Here is an 18,922-nt window from a genome sequence, read left to right on the forward strand (position 1 = left end):
CACATTAAATCACATTAGGAAAGAATTGTTGTGGCACTCAAAATGTCATCTTTGACCAAGAGGATTGACCAAATTTGAGTAGTTTACCTACTTTAACAGCATAATCGAGTTCTGAAATATGGCTTTTGGTTTTGGAGTGCTACCTCAAGATTATCAGTGGCCCATCTCACCACCCCTATAAAAAAAACTTTTGGGTGGCGCCACTCCCACAAAGACAGAGTATTGACCTTATTTGTGACAGTCAATGCTTTAGAGGCCACAACAAATCATATGCATGTTACTCAAACGCATAGGTACCCCAAATGAGAGGATAATTTCAAGCACACTTGGACTGCAGAACTTTAGAGGGCCAAAGCTTTGCCCCCGCTCCTCCCCTAACTCATTAAGGGTTTCTTTCATCAGTCCTCCCAGAAAGGCAAAACACACTACTGTCCACACTTCCAGCTCAATGGCTATCTCTGACTGAAGTGGTTGTAGTAAATAGTTTGGGTATTTTTGTTTTTTTTAAGATGAAAGTTTTACAGTCATTAAAAAATATCAGACATCACTGGCTTACATCCAAAAATCATCATGTATTGTCCAGATAAGTGTGTATGGTGCAAGATGTTAAGCGCGACAAGTGTGTCAGACAGAGCGAGACAAAAAGGCCAGGGACAGAAAGTGATACTTTGCTTGTCTTTGACACTTTGCATTCATCCTTCCAAGTTAATTTGGACTGCATGGGTCAGCGCCCCTGACCGCAACACCCTCCGAGGCCAACCGCCACCCATCACCCCACCCGATCTCCTCTGGCTATTTATTCCCAAAACCCACTGGTGAAATTGGCTGAGGGCTAATCAACATTTAGCTCCTCCGAGTGTGTTATTACACAGCAATTGATGGATGGTACAATTACACCCTGTGTCACTTAGCTAAATGGCTATGTAATCCTAATGAGTTTTTATTCAAACACTGACTAGTTAGCACAAGGAGAGCTGGGGTTGGGGTTGGGGGGGGGGCACAATATAATAGAAAGGTAAAAAGAAATAAGGAATGAAAGAGGGGGGTAAATAAGATAAGATTATCAGGTAACATGAAGAATGTGTGTTGCTCTTGTCCACAAAAGAAAATCAGAATGGGAAATCCAGCCTCGGTGGTTAAAATGCTGAGCACTCTTCAGTCTGGATTTTAATGCAAATGTAGGACAGAAATGAGGGAGACACCCATCACAAACCAGCAATAATTAATTGTGTTTTAATGACCAGGACTGTAAGCTTTCCTTAACCAAGTGCCAAGTGTTTAAGCTGCCCAACCCAACCTTAACATATTTTCACCACAAACCCAACCATAAACATACTATGGTCACTGAGAGCAGATATTTCAAAAATCCAGAATTAAAAAAAGGTTGGAACATTGACATTCGTGTCTGCATTCTTGTCTGGAGATAACATAACCTAATTCTGATTTTACTAAATTCTAAAGCCTTTCTGTCTTTCTCTCTTCACCGTATCAATTCAATAAAAGCTGGCAACTGCTCAAGACACAGACCACCCACATTGACAGAGAAAAAAATCACTAGAAATCAATGTAATATCTAAACAAAAGTCACTCACTCAATTTGGGAATTCTCACACTAAATTCAATTCAATTCAATTTTATTTATAAAGCCCATAATCACAAATCACAACTTGCCTCAGAAGGCTTTACATCATACAACATCCTTCTGTCCTTGGAAGCTCACAGCGGATAAGGAGAAACTCCCCCTCCCCCAATCTTTGCAGTATTTGTTACCTTGCTCCAAATTCTCATTCCCATGTAGTTGCTGGCCATCCAGTTGCATCCTCATTTTTTTCCCATCTATTTCCAATTGCAGCAAGGAAATCTGCTGTTCTGATGCTTTCTGTGGCAGACTTTGTTTTGATTATACTGAAGGAAATGCAGCATTGGGTTGACCAATAAGTGAGCTCAGACAGAGCAGTTCTCCTGACCAAGGGAAGAGCAACCAAAGTGCAGGGCTACTCGCAAGCCTCACATAGTCATAGTAATGAATCCTACAGTATTTTGCTAGATATGATAATATGACAAGACCACACTGAGCCTGAATGTGCTGCATGGGTGGTTTGAAAAGTTCCTTTGGAACTTACCTATTAAAATCACAGGGAAGTTTTTTGTCCTATTTGCAAGAATTACTGGCTTTATAGCACCATATTTTATAATATTAGATTTCTGGGTTACATTTTGTCACAATTAGTGTATAAATTCTTGGGTTATGGCTATAAACATGTTTTTTGAGGTCACAGTGACCTTGACCTTTGACCTTCAACCACCAAATTCATTTCACTCTTGAGTTCAAAGTCTGTGCCAAATCTGAAGAAATTCCTTCGAGTCCATTTTGCAATATCATGATCACGAGAATGAAACAGACACAAGGTCACAGGGACCTTTGACCAACAAATTCTAATCAGTTCATCTTTGACTCACAGTGGACGTTTGTGCTACATTTTAAGAAATTCCCTTCAGGCATTCTAGACATGTTGCACTCGTGAATGAGACGAACGGACCTAAGGATGGGCAGTTAACCCAAAAAACTTAACGCCCCCGGCCATGGCTATCCCCGGCACAGAGGTATAAAAGGAGAGATTACCAGATGACATATTACTTTTGTATTTTGTCAGACAAGACAAGACAGAGTTAGCAGTACGGACAAAGACAGGGACAGCAAAAGACAAAACCATGATGATCATATAGTGATCTCAATGCAACATGGTTGAACTGACACACACACACTCACATTCTGTGGGTTTAGCAGCGGGTAGTGAGTTTCATTCCTAAAATATGGATGGAGAATGTGGATGAGTGAGCTAATCTCAAACCCCAGCACCAAGGTCTAAGAAACCAATGGCTTGTTTCCCTAGTGCAGCCAGGAGAGGACTATGGTTTACAAAGTTTGAGCAAAAAAAAAGATAGAAATAAAATAAAACAACATGGCAAGCCAAACCCACAAGGTCCCTTCTTTCCATGCAAAGACTGACTCGCACAGGTTGAATACACAAAGAGTGTGTGCTATGTGTCGGGGCCTAAAATAAATAAAGTCAGAGAGGATTAGACGTGCTGGTGGCTGTTTTCCATAAGTGCTGTTATCAATCGGGTGTTGTTAATGAGGAGTCTGGTGCAAGCAGAACTATTGTGCTCTGGCCATCTAAGCCTTAACACCAGCCATTCTCGGAATGGAGTCCCTCATCTAAGTCTCAGTGGGCGGAAATTGATTTCGATCCCCCTGAGAAGTTGGTCTATATCATTCACTTTTTTGCCAAGCTGCAGAGGGAGGCAGATATGAAGTTTGAAAGGCATCCGAGGGGCAGGGTGGGCTATTGTCATGCCCCGGTTCTGCTTCTCCTCTCCACTGCCTCTCTATTCAGTCTGGCACTGCTCCGTTATGATAAGTACTATCACCTCTGGTTTATGTATGTGTGTATGTGTGTGCGTGCGTGTGCCCAGTGTAGTGAGAAAGTCTCATGCATCTACTGCACCGTCTACTCCAAGACAGGGGAAATTTTTTAAAACTTGCCCCCATGCAGCTGCATCCAACGAACAACAAAGAACTGAATGTTAGATAAATTTACTGAAATCTGCCAAATATACTTTTCAGTAGGATAATTCTGGTGTTACTTAGAGACAACAGTTTCATATGCTCTCCAGAGAATTCAGCAAAGAACAATTTACTTCTCAAAGATGAGAAACCATGTAAAACAGACAATTTCTCCAATAAAAATCATATAGATATAATACACATAGACAGAAAAAGTGGCTGGATAATAAAGCCCTTTGAAGGAGCAGGAAAATACATATAAAAAGTATCACCAGATTAACAAAGGGACTCCAAGACACAAAATGCCTGTCTCTTCAGATCTGAGTTACAATCCAGCAATCCAAAAACTATATCGTAGACGATATGTAATTTCAACAATGTCAGTTACAGTAAACTCAAACAGTTAGTTTAACTTTGAATGCTCAGGGTTTGCTGTCAACAGTGTGAGGTATGCACGGTCTTAAATGTATTTGCCCTGTGGTGCCCTGATGTGGTGAGGTGTGTGTATTTTACATTTTTTCACCTGGCATGGATGTCATGTTTCTCTTTTTTTTAAAGATTATTTTTGGGCTTTTCTTGCTTTTAGTACAGAACAGTCAGAGAGTGACAGGGAAGGGGGAGAGAGAATGGGGATGACACGCAGCAAAGGGCCACAGGCTGGAATCGAACCCAGGCCGCTGCAAAGGACTCAGCCTACATGAGGCGGACGCTCCACTCAATGGGCTAGAGGCTGTCCTGGAGGTCATGTTTCTGACTCAATTTTGGCACATCGGTGTCAGTTTATCCAAGTTCAACTTCTGTTTTCCTCTGAGAGTAGTCATCTTTCAGCAATGTTTAATGACATTAATGCACATCTATTGGAGTATTATCAGTACGGATTTGTGCATGCTCCTTGGAAAATATTTTGCACATTTTCTGCGCATACTTTGCACAACTCTTTCATTTTTAGTTGGATATCTTACATATTTTTCATTGTATTTCTCATTTCTCAATTTTTACCTATTTTTTTTCTGTTCTATATTCATGTCTATTTTTGTAATACTTACTTTTAATGATTATTCAATTTCCTCTTGATATGTTTGTGTTATGCACCAAAACTCAATATCTACAAAGCAAATACCTTGTATGTGAAAATCTATCAGCAATAAAAAGGATTCTGATTCTAATAGTGGAGGCACTTCCAGGTCCAGTGTCTAGGATTTAGGGCAACATATTGGTAAAAAATGGATCATGATATACGGTAATATATGTATGTTTTCTTCAGTGTATCAGTAAAATTAGAGCTGTTGTGTTTTCGTTACCTTAGAGTTAGCCGTTTTATCTATATAGAGGAGGGTCCTTGTACAAAATCTGCCATGCTGTATGGCCATGTTTCTACAGTAGCCCAGAACAGACAAAACAAACACTGGCACTACATAAGGACATTTGCAATTTTACATAGGCCACCATAGTTATCAGTCCCTCCACGATGAGAAACGTCAGAAAAACAGATGTTTTTTTGTTTTGGAAAGGAATAAACCTCAGATAATCTGGCTCCTGCTAACAACGTCCTAAACAATTAACAACAAAGGAATTCTAACCAGTATAAGTTTTAGCCAGCTGCAATCTGCAATCCTCACCACTAGATGCCAGTAAATCCCCCTAAATCTTACACACCACTCCTTTAAAGCTTTTTGACTATATATATTTAGATGACTGTGCCACTGCATGATTTTGCAAACACTAGATTGCTTGCTGTGACATTTCTCATTGGGTTACTGTAGAGAGAAATACATTTAATTTTCGAAAGGGTAAAAAATAATGAGAAAATTATAATCAGGATTATATAATAAAAAGATCTTGCTGATTGACACATCTCACAGTCTTGTGTGTAATAAAATGGGTAATAAGTTTCAATGCATTGACAACAGGGCATCAACAGACTTCTGCCTTCCATGGTCAGGTACAGATTTCCTATATTACAGTAAGCTGCTAGGTTTTTACAGTACAGTTGCCAGGTTAGGTATGTGTCTATTTTGCTGATTTTCTCTTATTGCCCTCCCCGGGGCTACAGGTCAATACAAATGGTAAGCATGTATTTGCTTATTTGCGGGATAGCAGACATTTTTGTTATTCTCATTCCACTGCCCTATCAGTCCAGATCATTTCCAAAAGACAGCGGAAGAAAATGATATGGGCTGACCACCAGTGGGAAGAAAATGTATCTGTCAGTCAAACAAGGAGACAGGTTTTAACCCTGCCTACAATTACACACATACACACACACCCACACACACAAACATGTACTTACAGAAACGGATGCAACCAATTGCGTCAGTCAATTTGAGGAAGGGTAGGTTTAAAATTAATGTCACTACAGCAAAGAGAAAGTTTTGATGTCACATTTTCCATCAGTTACAATAACACAATACAAACATACAGTATACCTATACCCATACACACATAAAAACTTGTATAGAAATATACACAAACATGACATCATCAACCTCTGACTATCATCCGTTGCTTATTTCCCCTGCAAAAGGATGGAGAATCATTAATTTTCAGACGCTGCTGTCCTGGTATCTCACAAACTCTTTTTCTTTTTCACACACGCACTGACAAGCAATCCATTTGGTGACTGTTGCAGGTGGGAGAAGAAATACTGATATTAGGCAAACACTGAAAACATACACTGAGCTTCATTGGTGGCAGTAGACATCACCTAGCAGGGATCACAACCCGACTTAAAGGCCTTAAGGGGGATTTGACTCTAGTACAGACTTTCCTCTGGCTTCCTCTGCACATGACAAAAGGGAAGATGGAAGAGATATAAAAAGTAAACTGCAGGAAATCGCTTCAGATATTGGTGAGGAAAAGATTTGTCACAACTCCTAAATTTTCTTTGTGTTGGCTAAAGCGAGCTCTTCCTCTCTGGCTCTCAAACTAGTTCCTGGTCAAACTCTTTCACCCCATTTTCCCTCTGTAACCTTTCTACTCAGGAATTCTTTCCTTCAACGGTCTCCCTTCCCACCCCACACTGTCCTTCTTCGTGTCAAATTAAAGTGATGGAAATGAACTTGAGGGGACGCTAATTGCAATTGTCAATCCAATCTAGGCTGGGGCTGAAAGACAGGGGCTCCCTAGCACTTCATCAGTCTTCATTAATATTGAAGGAGTTTGCTGAGGAGCAGGGGGCCAACGTAATCTGCACTCATCTAACAGTGCACCAACAATTAGGAAGCTGGGGAGGGCACCAATGGTGCCTGAGGGACAAATATGCCAGTCAAGAAGAAGTATGAAGAAAGATGTCAGAAGACAGGGATGGAGTGCAGGAATAGACGCTGCTTTCAAATGCTGTGGGAACGCAATGTCATATGTAATGTCTGCCCTACTGTAAACTGCATATGAGTGACCTATCATGAGGTGATGGAATAGATGGCAAAAGCATGAATTTATTTATTTTTAACTTAAACCTTGCATTCATGCAAAGCAATCTAACTATATATGTGTATATATTTATTTTTTATTTTTTAATAATCATGCAAAATAGTTTAGAAAGATCCTACAATACTAAATCAATTTACACTTCCCACAGATTTAGAATCTAAGTGTGGTGGTAGCTGATGACAGGATGGTGGTAGTGGTGGTGAAGACGAAGGGGGTCGTCTTGAGTGATTGTCCCTTTTTTTTTTATCATTCTGTCGCCCCTCTTAATTTGAACATTTTTGAGGGTCTGTGGATGCAACACAGACTTAACTTTTCATGACTTCTGTAATTTCTTTTTTCTGAATAATTGATCTGTCAATCGGGAGCTGATCAGATGGATGGATAAAAGGCTGCACAGGCAAGTGAAAACAAATGTTTGGATGCATTGCCAGGGCCTACTACATGTGTGCCCTGCATACGCTCTACTCTCCGAGAGTGTATAACCAAATGGTTTATATATATATATATATATATATATATATATATATATATATATATGGTCCAGCTCCACAAATAGAAAATCAAATCAATATGTGACGGCAGATGTTTTGATCATGAATGGCCGCTACAAAATGTGGCCTCCCTCCCCTCCAATTACAGCACAACATCAAAAAAGTACACTTGATTTACTGTTGACCCTAAACACTGTCAACAAAAATGAAACATAACATTATGAAAAGCTTTATCGGTCCCTTTTTTATCATTTAGGTATGTCTTTGTATTTTACTGGTGTTGCTATTACGGTCTTTACATTCAGCCTTTGTCATGATCATAACTTGTAGTGCTCTTCTGTAATCCCTGCACGCGTACATTTTTACTCTGATATATCTCTGACAAGCCCCTGAAGGCTGCATAATGTTAATTTGTTAGGTCAACTCAGTCACAATCTATGAATTCAGCAATCAGTCTGTCATTGTGAGTGCAGCTTACAGTTTGAACGTGAGGAGTACATCAAAATAAATTTGGTGAGGGAGGTGATGATTGGGTCATGAATTATGGCCTTGCCACATAAACACACACTAGGCATGGGCGGTATCACTGTATTCTAGTATATCAGGGTATTTAAAAATCCTGATGGTGTTAATTAAAAATACTGTCAAAAATACAGACCCTTATCTCTCTATTAGCATCATACTGGAGAGGCTGTATTGAGGACGTTTTGCTTGCAACATCCTCATCCGCACACTGACACTGTTGTATACTGTCTATCCCAGTGGAATTCAAAAAAGGTGTGAAGGTATGATAAAACAGATACCAACCAAACCTAACACACACATGCAACGCCAATATACGTGGCTACTGGTTATTTCAGAAGGGTTTTCAGATGGTTGTTATCCACAGAGCCAGATGCTTAGTCCACCTCCTCTGACAAGTATATGTTGCAACAACCTATCGTGATAAAGCTTTTAAGCTCCGTTGCTGTGCATTTCTTGCAGTTCTCAGGCTAAGCAAAGAGAAAAAGAGAATTTAAAAAAATACAGATTTAAGAAATAAAAAATACAGTACCTGGAGGGACGAGACTTTCTTTTCATCAAATACCCTCCTTTACATAACCTTCAGCTTGAAAACACTGATGAACTTGCCATAAACCTTGTTACATAATACTGTATGTCTGTGTTGGTGCTCGCTCACTCTACTAGCGACTGTTTTGTGTTTTCACAGAACAAAACATGTGATCATGACCTCAAAGGTTATTGACCCTAAATGCAGCATTTTAAAATACTTATTTTGCCTTTGTTATTTGAGGTTTTTGAATTGTTTACCCCCGAATCCTTATCAACTGATTGTCCCCTCCAAAGCAAAGCAGGGTCAAGACAAGTGGGGCTGAAAGAACATTGAAGAGGCACACTTCTGCTGCCTTTTTCTATGTAAGCTATTCTGTCTCATGCCATAGTGCGTAACGAATAAGACAGATTGAGTAAATTTAGTGTTTTGTTGATAACCTTTTAAAAAATAAAAAAATAAAAAACTTGCTAACTTGGGTAACCAGACATCTTAAATCTCAAGTAACCCTTTAGCCTGTGTTATTCCTGCTCACTGGTGCACTCACAGTGTTTTCCATCTGGTATGCATCACAGTGACAGCTGAGAAATTTTCAAACAAGTGTCGGCTCAAGTGAACACTTCACACAAGTGTCACTGAAGGCCACATTAACAGACCATCACAGTCATTGGCTAGAAGCTCCCTTTACATTCCCTCTTCCTTTGCATAGGTGGTAGGGCATGAGCCATCCATATACAAGCAAGATGAATGTAGTCATGCAGCAAGTGTTGTGTTGGACTGCATTATATTTAAAGACATCTTTATTTCTTTTTTCTAGACCATCACCTTGTAAGGAAGCCTTTTTTTTAGAAAACAGGGATAATTGGTATAAAGATGAACAAGACGAATGGAAATTAAAGGATGCTGTAATGGAGGGATTCATCTTTAACACAAGATCTGAATATACAATTTTTGTGTCCAGATCCTTGAGCTTCATTTACATTTTTATTCTGCTTTGGTCAGACACTAATAACACAAGGCCTGTTGGAAATCTAAATGTTTCCATTTGTAAATGATAATTCCATAATTTATTAGCAGCTACAGGAGGGAGTCAACGGATCGGCGCTGGGCTGCTAAACAATCTGATCATTGCATTAATATTAGGAGGAAAATGACATGTTTACTAATGGTTGCAATGGCAAGACAAACAATCCAATCTGACTGTGCGACTGTGGGTTCCTACTGGGACTGGGAAGCAGGGAGGAGAGGGAAAAATTAATATTTCATAATCACAGATCAGTTTATGAGCACACGCATGAAAGCGACATGAGGGAAAAGAAGAGACGCAAAAGTGTGTGTTTGCTCTCCTCTGTGTGCCACTCGCAAAACAGAAAACATCACATGTTGAGCCGGCCATGACTTGTCATTTCAATTCCTTATGTGAATGCACTCAGAATGCAAATGTATGTTCTAAGAGAAAGATTCAAAAGGAATGAGAATATGGATTTAGGAGTGATTTAAACGTTGAAGATGTAAACACAGCGTGTGGTTAAAGCTCACTGTTGTGCTTTTGGTTTGAATGTGCATAATGGGAGATTGGGGAGAAAGCCTCAGTGCTGAAATGCAGTTATTAATCACAGTGCGAGCGTTGATTCATCTGTCGTGGAGGCAGTTTGGAAGATGGACTCTATTTACTGCTAAAGCTGTTTGAGGGGCTTTTGGGAGGCAGCCATCAATCTCTTGGCTATCTTGAAAAGAAAGAGCCAATGCACAGGCATCAGTTTCAATCACCTCCCAGAGACAGGTGGTATGGTAAGCTGCTGCACAACAGTTTTTCTCTTCACTCCTTCCCTTCTTCTCTACCTCAAGGTGAAGTTCTTACCCCTCCAGGGAACCATGTTATTAATGTGTTTTATCATAATAATAATAATATTCCCTAAAAATACACACTGAACCATGCCCTCTTGCTCCCTTGCTGTTTGGCACCCTGTGTTCCTAATTAGCATCTTCAATTAACCCATGTTAATTGCCAAGCATGGAAAGGTGGAGGTACCTGGCAACTTGGCGCCACAGGGAGTCGTTTTGTAAATGACTGGTGGTGTAATACAGAGGTAGGCAGGTATAGAGGGGATTGTAGTCAAAAGCACCTTTAACCTCAACCTGCAAAGACTTGCCATTATGTTATATTAGCTTGTGCAGCTGAGACAATGTGAAAAGGTGGGAGTGTAATTGTTGTCTTACAGTACAAATTGGTTCTGTTTAGTTAAACAGCAATCGCACTTGGTTTTTGAACTGCATCCCCCCCCCCACCATAGTTTTTCATCCAAGTCAGTGGGGCCTATTACCTCTGCAGGGGTCTAATGGTAGCACTTTACCATCCATTGCTGCCTCTTTCTTAATATCATCTTGGTTTTGTTGTGCATCGCAGGGGGTGTTGTCAGTATTGCTCTACACAATTGCGAACACTTAATGACTGTCTTTGATTTGCTGCTTTGATCAATCTTGATTTTTTTGTGGTCCATGCAAACTAAATACTCAAGGGAAAACAAGCTACCCCATTACTTTCACCTGACGTAAACAAACCATTTCGCCACATTAACTTCAAATCATCGCTGTATGGAGTAAAATATTTAAAAAACCCACAGCCTGTCTTGATGGGGGCCTGCCTTCTCTGCAAAGCCTCTGCAGACCAGTTCATACGCACAGCAATACCAGCCCATGAATGCAGTCAGCACTTTAGCGTAACACCAGGGGAGCTCCCCAGCCCCCAGATAGACTGGAATCAATTGGAGTTGGATGGCGTTAGCAGTGCAAAATGCTGCCAGAGTGGTCTAGGGTGATGTTCTTGAGAAGTGGAAGGCCAACAAAGGTCAACAGCAGCAGCTGACTTTACCAAAAAAACATATTTTTTTTCTTTCTCAGTAACCGTAACTTCTCTTGCCTCCTTCTGACCTCTCATTACGATGCTATTACTGCTCTGGCCCCTGAAGGGCTGGGGCCTGTCATCTTCCACCACTGTGTTTTTGTATGTATGCATGCGTCCATCGAAGAGCAAAATGGAAGTAAGCATCCATAGAAGCAAACCCACTTCAGCAGAGGCAGATCTTCCTATAGGCAACATAGGCAGCCACCCGGAGGCAGAGACTCTAAAATTGCAACCTGCCCCCACTTTTTTAATTCTATGGGGAGGGTGGGGTGCAAAACATATCTAACATAAGGGAAATTGTGGAGTACAGTGTATATGGAGAGTATTAGACTAAGAGAAATAGATAAGGCAGTGACGTTGCTCGGTGACGTAATGAAATCGGAAAGGACACAGTAAACTCACTATCGATGCAGGGGATGCACTCCATTATTTTCTCCAGTAATGCTACAACGTGAACAACAAATTCATGTTGAACAAACATTGGTGTTGCGTGACTTTACTCGTTTTTCTCGTGTCACAGAAACCACTGAGAGTAAAACTTGGATTTTGGATGTTATACTCATATTTAGGGATGAGCAATATTTCATTTTTTTGCTGATATACAATATGCTAATATGTAACAACTCATTTGGCAGATAACTGGTACAGATAGATGGGTCCATTCTTCCCACTTAATTTTAGTGATCATCAAGTCTCTTCTGTAGTGGAATTATCATCATGTTATGCATACTCTTATGCTGCTAATGGCCCACCAGCAGATGGAGACATAAAATACAATGCTGTTCAATGTAAGTGATATTCAATCAATGTACAAAATAAGAAAAATACATCAACTTAGGCTTGATGCTTTATACAAGTTCACTTTATATATATGTGTGTGTATATATATATATTATATATATATATATATATATATATATATATATATATATATATATATATATATATATATATATAATATTGTATATATATATACAGACACATGATGTTATATTTTCAGGTCTATAAAAAGTACCCAAATTCTTGAATATGTAGGATATTACTACAGATATTCCTGTAATATATAGCTAAATCTTGAGCACGATTTTTGCTTCACACAATTAAATGGACATCATCGACTCTGATATTGATGTTTAAAATGCATTCTGTACTCTGCACTGCATCTCAGCTCCTTCACCCAAACATCATGTACCTCCTCAGCATCAGAGAGCAGCACTCATCTCACCTCCATTCATTCATTAACCTCAACCCACAGCTGACTACACTTAAATAAAGAGTCAGGTGTGACATAAACAATGTCACACGTGACTCTCACTGTGTGAATCAGTTGGCTCACATGCTCAGTTTAGGAATACGAGGATTTGAAAAAAAAACTGCACCTAACATTTTCCAAAACTTGGTCTAAAAGGTTTGAGATCAGTGCAACAGCACTTCTCCTTCCCTGTCCATGAATCACTTAATCAAAAAAGGAGATTAACCAGATCAAGTTATTTGGATTTTGATTATTCTACGCCTCAGATCATAATGTTGCGAGCGTACAATCAGTCAGACACTCTGAGAGGAGAGGAAGTCTGATAACCCTCGATTAGAGCAACATTCCTCGCTGCTTATCATTGGCTATGTAGACACTAATCTGAGTGCTGATTGGTAGAAAAGGATCTGCACAGGGCATTCTCTGGGTGACAAGGTCAAATGATAAAAATGATGAAAAAAAGTTCACATTCTGAACTTTTTTACTCAGATTTGGACAGTTACGTGCATACAAATGAAGCAACATTTGGGTGTTTGGTTGGTTATTCATATACACTGGAAAGAAGAGACATCATAGAAATTACTGTAATTACCATAATATAGGATAATATGTATGCGCCCTAATAAATAACCTGTCCAGCACTTTTTAAACTTCAGTCAGAGAGATACTGATTAAGTTATATGTTGTTTGACTGACAACATGTAACTAAACTTTTACACTGAATCAAGCACACTGAATCACCTCTGGTTATTTGCAGGTTGAGAGTTGGGGGCATAAATACATATATAGTATAGACAAATACAATTCACAGCCAGTACAGTGTATCACTTTGCCTTACTCTGAGGAAGGTCAGGTTGCGACTGCGATCAATGCTTGTGATCTCCAGATTGCCCATTACGACTTCACAGTTCTCGTAGTATTTCCTCAGGGTGCTGTACTGCTGCTCCAGGTCTGACAGGGTGCTCAGCTTGTTCTCTGTACCAGCACATACTAGAAAACAAGAGACAGGGACAGAGGGATAAGAAAGTGTTAATACAGCTATATTACATCTAGCAGGATTAGAAAGCAATCACGCACACAGGGTCCCACTTTGTTTTCCAACAGTTTGACAGAGGAAACAGCTTGAACATTGATCATAAACACCACAGCCCTGCTCACCTTGATATGATTTTGAATGTAGTCTTTAAAGACTGCCAACAGAAATAAATGCTTGTGCACAGGGGATTTCATATACGCAACACTGGTTTGTGCAGTGTGCCAGACTTTTGGTACAAAAACCATTCAGTGACAATGTAGTGTAAACATGAGCCCATGGACAGTGAGCTGCAGCACCTGCTCAGATGCCCTGGTCATGTAAGACTAAGGAGTCACTGGACCTCACAGCACCCCAACCACACCTCACATCACCCCTCGGGGCACATGAAAGCTCTTTAGTGGCTAGCTGGGATGCTCGTTTGACAAGTAATTAAACAGACCAACTTCCACAGATCACACACCTTGCTGTCCCCCTCCCCATGACGACACCAGCCATCTGTCCAATCAGCTGTTGCTGCGCACTCTAGCATGAAAACACAGACATGTGTATGCATAGTCACAGACTGAGAAAAAAGGCATTTAAAACCCAAAGTATGTGAGGACTCAGACAGCTTTGTGTAAAAACCAATCAACAACAACCATGTGCAATTTTGGCTTACTTTGTTGAAGCCTTCAAGTATTACGTGTCCTGGCTATTTAAATTTGCAAAACACTGCTGAATTGCAACCAATTTAAAGGGTATACTCTGCAGGGTTGTCGGTTTCTGGTCATAAACAGTATCTCTAGCAAAAGTGAAAGTGAATGCCAACTCTCACTTACTATTTGGACCATATTCACAGAACACATTTTGACCTGTCGTAATACGGACAACGCAGGCGAAGCTGATAACGTTAACAATGGCTCTGTTCCATTAAATGTGCCAGTAAGCTATTCCAGTGAGCCAGCATGCACAGTACCGGCACCTCCCCTAAATGGAATTCAGCTATCATTAATGTTATTTAATACACCTGTGCTTTTCTTATGATAACATGTAAAAATGTCTGGTGTGAACAAGGTCTATTGGCATTTTGTTTGTTCATTTTTTTTTTAATGTATCTTTTTGGTCAGCGCTGTGTCCTCCATTTTCAAGCTTCTTCTTGTAAGTATGCTGCTTATGGTCTGGTACCTGGTCGCTTCCATTTTATAAGGTCTCAACCTCACCATGTACAATTTTTGTAAACTGTTTGAATTGTTAAATATTAATTACATTTTAAAAAATGCCATGAATGTAAATCAAACTAAAAACCTTTCCCCAAATTTTTTTTTTAATAACTAGTATTTGAATTTATGCTTTTTGTCTACATTTTCACTGCACTCGGTTTGACATATCATAGTACGAAAACAGGTGTATTTCTAAAATTCATGACAGCTGCATTTATTTTAGGGGAGGTATGCATGCTGGCCGGAAGCTATATCTAGTTTTTTGTGTACAAAAAAAATGCTCTAGAATACAGAACAGTTACAAAATATCATATAAGTTTTCACTGCCTAGCCTTAAAATGTGATATTTTACAAATGTTATAGCTTTAAAAGGTAATTTCTTGTTTGCAAGGCACTCCAGCGCTGTCAGGAGCTTCTGGGGTTAACCTCCTACAGGATAGCACTTTCTTTGACATTTTTTTGAAGATGAAACTCGCCCACAAAACTTAACTTACGGTATTTGTTATCGATTTAATATTTGTATTTAGTTATTCGCCCACTTCAGAATTTAAAAAACGCTTCTGAGAAAAAGGGCGTGCTTCCAGTTAACATAATTATGTAGAAAATGGTAGCTTGACATTTCTATTCACCTCTGAATCCAGCTCTGTAAAGCTGCGCTGCTGTTAGCTGCCTCCCTCAGCTCTTTGTCGCTCCGCTTTCTCTGTCGTGCATGGCACCTATTAGCCAGGTAGCTAACATTAGCAAGCTAACACAGGTTCATGTGACCGACGCACACATGATGCAAACGTGACTAGCGGCACGTTGTTCCCCAGCGTGGGTGGAATAGATCCATGGGGTGGAGACCATGGTGAAGACACATGCTACCAGAGTACCGGAGCCCTCGATGGTGTTGACGCTAGAATGGATAATCCGGAAGGAGGTGGGCGGGAACTCCGCCGCACGTAATAAAATGCGCACAGCGAGTCAACCAATCACAGCAGCGTGTAGTTTCTGTCATTTTTTTAACATGGAGGACTTCAGCATATCAGAGTGCACTGATTCATATAGTAACCTCAAATCAAATGTTTAAATATTCAGCTTCAATATCCAGACCTCTTTTTAAATCAGCTCAAATGTAGTTTTAACATCAATATGTCACAAAACATACATTTGTTTAACCACTTAAATAATTTGTTCAGTTGAAGCTGAAAGAGAAATCATATCAAGACCTGAATGTGCTGCATATGAGAGGAGTTACGCTGCCTCACAACACTGTAGCTAATGTGACGTGACTGTATTTTAAATAATCTTTAGTCTGTCTGGGATAATGTAGTCCAGATTTGACCTGTCTAAGTAGCCCACACTGGTTTTTGAGAGAGAGCTGTTTCAATGTGGTCAAGGTGAAAAAAATGCTGTAAAAGTCTCCCTTTTTAGCGTTTTAACACATAGATTAAAGGTTTGACAAATCTGAAATTGTGTTTTAAATCATTTTAAGCCTATCTCGGATAATGAAGTCCAGTACAGTGGTTTTCTAGGGAGACCTCAACGTGGTCTAAATGTAAAAATTGCAGTGAAGTCTTCCTTTTTTTGCATTCTCACAAATAAATTAAAGGTTTCACAAATTTGAAAGTGGGTTTTAGACAATGTTTAGGCTTTACTTAAAAGCTAACATGCTTTCACCACAGTAGGAGGTGAAAAAAACAGAGAATCGGTCAGTAAGTATTGCAAATTACATTACATTACCTCTTAACTCTCCCCTTAACTCCTGAATGCAATCGGAAGCTGGAAATCAAAAGCTAACTACAGCGTTGTGTGAAAATATGAAAACACAGGCAGAGGGCAGGCTGTTTGACAAACACGGCCACACACATTTTTACTGTGTCATAAGAGATGATTTACTTTGGTCTATACATTGTTTTGTTTTTAGTAAAATCCTGCATAGTCCCACCTTGATATGGACACAGACACTCGTTCTTCTAAAGCATTATAATTTCGCTTCATTTGCATTGCCAGGGCGGTGTGGTTTCTCCCACCTGCACCCTCTTGATGACAGAGGAGCCATCAGTGTGACGGAGGGGTGACAGGTCCTTCCCTGAGTCTTGTCACACTGTCACCCATGAGCTGTTACCTCTCTCTCCCTGAACACCTCCACCCGAAAGATCTTTACCGACGCTTTGCATTTTAATCCAAGATCCCTTACACATCCTACTATATACACCATACTGTGCTGCTTTCCTCTGCATACCATACACCCCCCTTGAATCAACCTGCACTCCGCCCTCTTGGGCAGCAATAAACCAAGCTAAACTCATTTACCCGTTTTCTCCACACAGGCGCTCTGTGGTAAAATCTTTCAATTCTATTTCCTATTTACTCCCCGTCACTACACCACCGATACAGATGGGGAAAGGAGGATTCACCTCAAGGCAATACAGGCTGTAAAGACAAATGGGATTGTGTTAAAACACTTCCACATCTAAGCTGATATTAGAGAAGTGGAACTATTCCTGATGTGACCTAGACTATAAGCATACGAGCTGGTGGTGATTAGCTAGGTTGCACATAGCATAACGTGCTGCTCAGGAATGATATATGGCAGACCGGGGTGTTTTCAATAACAGTTAGCGTGGGCTTGAGGGGAGCGGGGTGGAGGGTAGAGGGGGGTCATAAAGTGAGGATAGGTGTAATAAACTGTTATTGCACCCTTGGGGCAGGGCGCTGAGATCAGAGGAAAGGGGGCATTGTGGCATGTGATGTCTGGTGAAATTTACTTTTTTTTTATATCCATTTGCTTCCTCAAGCATGCCATCAGTAAGCCTCCTGACTTTTGAAGCCTGTCTAGAACTATGTGAAGTCTATATGTTGTGTGATTTCTAATGAAACACTATAAAATTCTAAAGCTCTGCTTTTGTCTGAGGTGGCACTGACTGCCAAGTGAACCACAAAAAAACCATCTGTGCTGCGTGGAGTGTATATATGAGAAGAAGTGTGAACTGTTTCAGGTTTAACTGCAAAGCCCAGCGATCATAATGGTGATACGTCTGCATGTGTGCGCCCAAACGTGGGCAGCCCGTAAATAATAGACCTCTGGATGTATATCCCCCGCCTCTCACTGCATGATCGAATCCATGCTCCTTGCTCAATATGTTACATCTGTGCCTGTATATCACAGTAAAGGCATAAAACACAGCCTCTGCTCTTTTTATTGGTGTGGCCTGCCTACCCAGGAGAACATGCTATAAGACGCAGAGTCGTCGACTGTTTAACATACTGCCTATGATGCAGGAATAGACTGCAGGAACAGATGAATCTTCATATTGTTTAAAACTTACGGCTGTTCTAGAAAAGCGAATCCATCTTATCTGTTTGATGGATTTCACTCCGCGGCACACTTAAAGCAGAGAATGCCAATGAGATTCAATGTCTCTGTTCCATATATATAGTCTATTTGCTCGTGTTGAGTAAATTGATTTAATTTGTTTGCAGGGAATTTCATCTCAGAAGTGATGGATTAAGGCAATGAATCATAATAATTCAGGATTTTCCAATATATGTAATTAATGAGAAGATTATGAGCCAATGGGTGGAAATGCATATCTGGCTCAATTTATATGGTCTAGTTTGTTTGGCTATGCTTTGACATAGACAGCAAGCTTGTAATCAGCCTTGTTTATCCTCTCATTACTTTCTAAATGACGATAAAAATATTGGTTAAGGACAAAAAAATGCATATTTATAAGGAACCGCATGTTTGTAGGCAACAGATATCAAAAGTGATAAAGTACTAACAGATCTAGATGGCTAGGCAAATAGTTAGACAGACAGGTAGAATATAGACATATAGAAGTGGTGCGCTTGTAAGCTTTAAGTACCTGTATGTGGGTGGAAATGCCAGACTTCTCTCCATTTCCTGTGACAACGAAAAAAGACTTCCTCTCTCCTCACCATCCATTTATCTTTCTCTCACAAATCAAACCTTCTGAGGGACAGATGGGTTGGTAGGTGGTTTGAA

General features: G+C 40.0%; 1 protein-coding gene across 1 annotated transcript in view; it reads right to left on the reverse strand.

Moving 5' to 3' along the window:
- Positions 1-18,922, reverse strand: part of erbb4b (erb-b2 receptor tyrosine kinase 4b) — a 410,234-nt gene that overhangs the window by 217,778 nt on the left and 173,534 nt on the right. The window contains exon 2 of the mRNA XM_042495287.1: positions 13,535-13,686. Coding sequence (XP_042351221.1) covers positions 13,535-13,686 — 152 coding nt within the window. The remainder of the gene's footprint in view (positions 1-13,534; positions 13,687-18,922) is intronic.

The sequence above is a fragment of the Plectropomus leopardus genome, chromosome 10 (genome assembly GCF_008729295.1).
Source record: "Plectropomus leopardus isolate mb chromosome 10, YSFRI_Pleo_2.0, whole genome shotgun sequence".
Lineage (NCBI taxonomy): Eukaryota > Metazoa > Chordata > Actinopteri > Perciformes > Serranidae > Plectropomus > Plectropomus leopardus.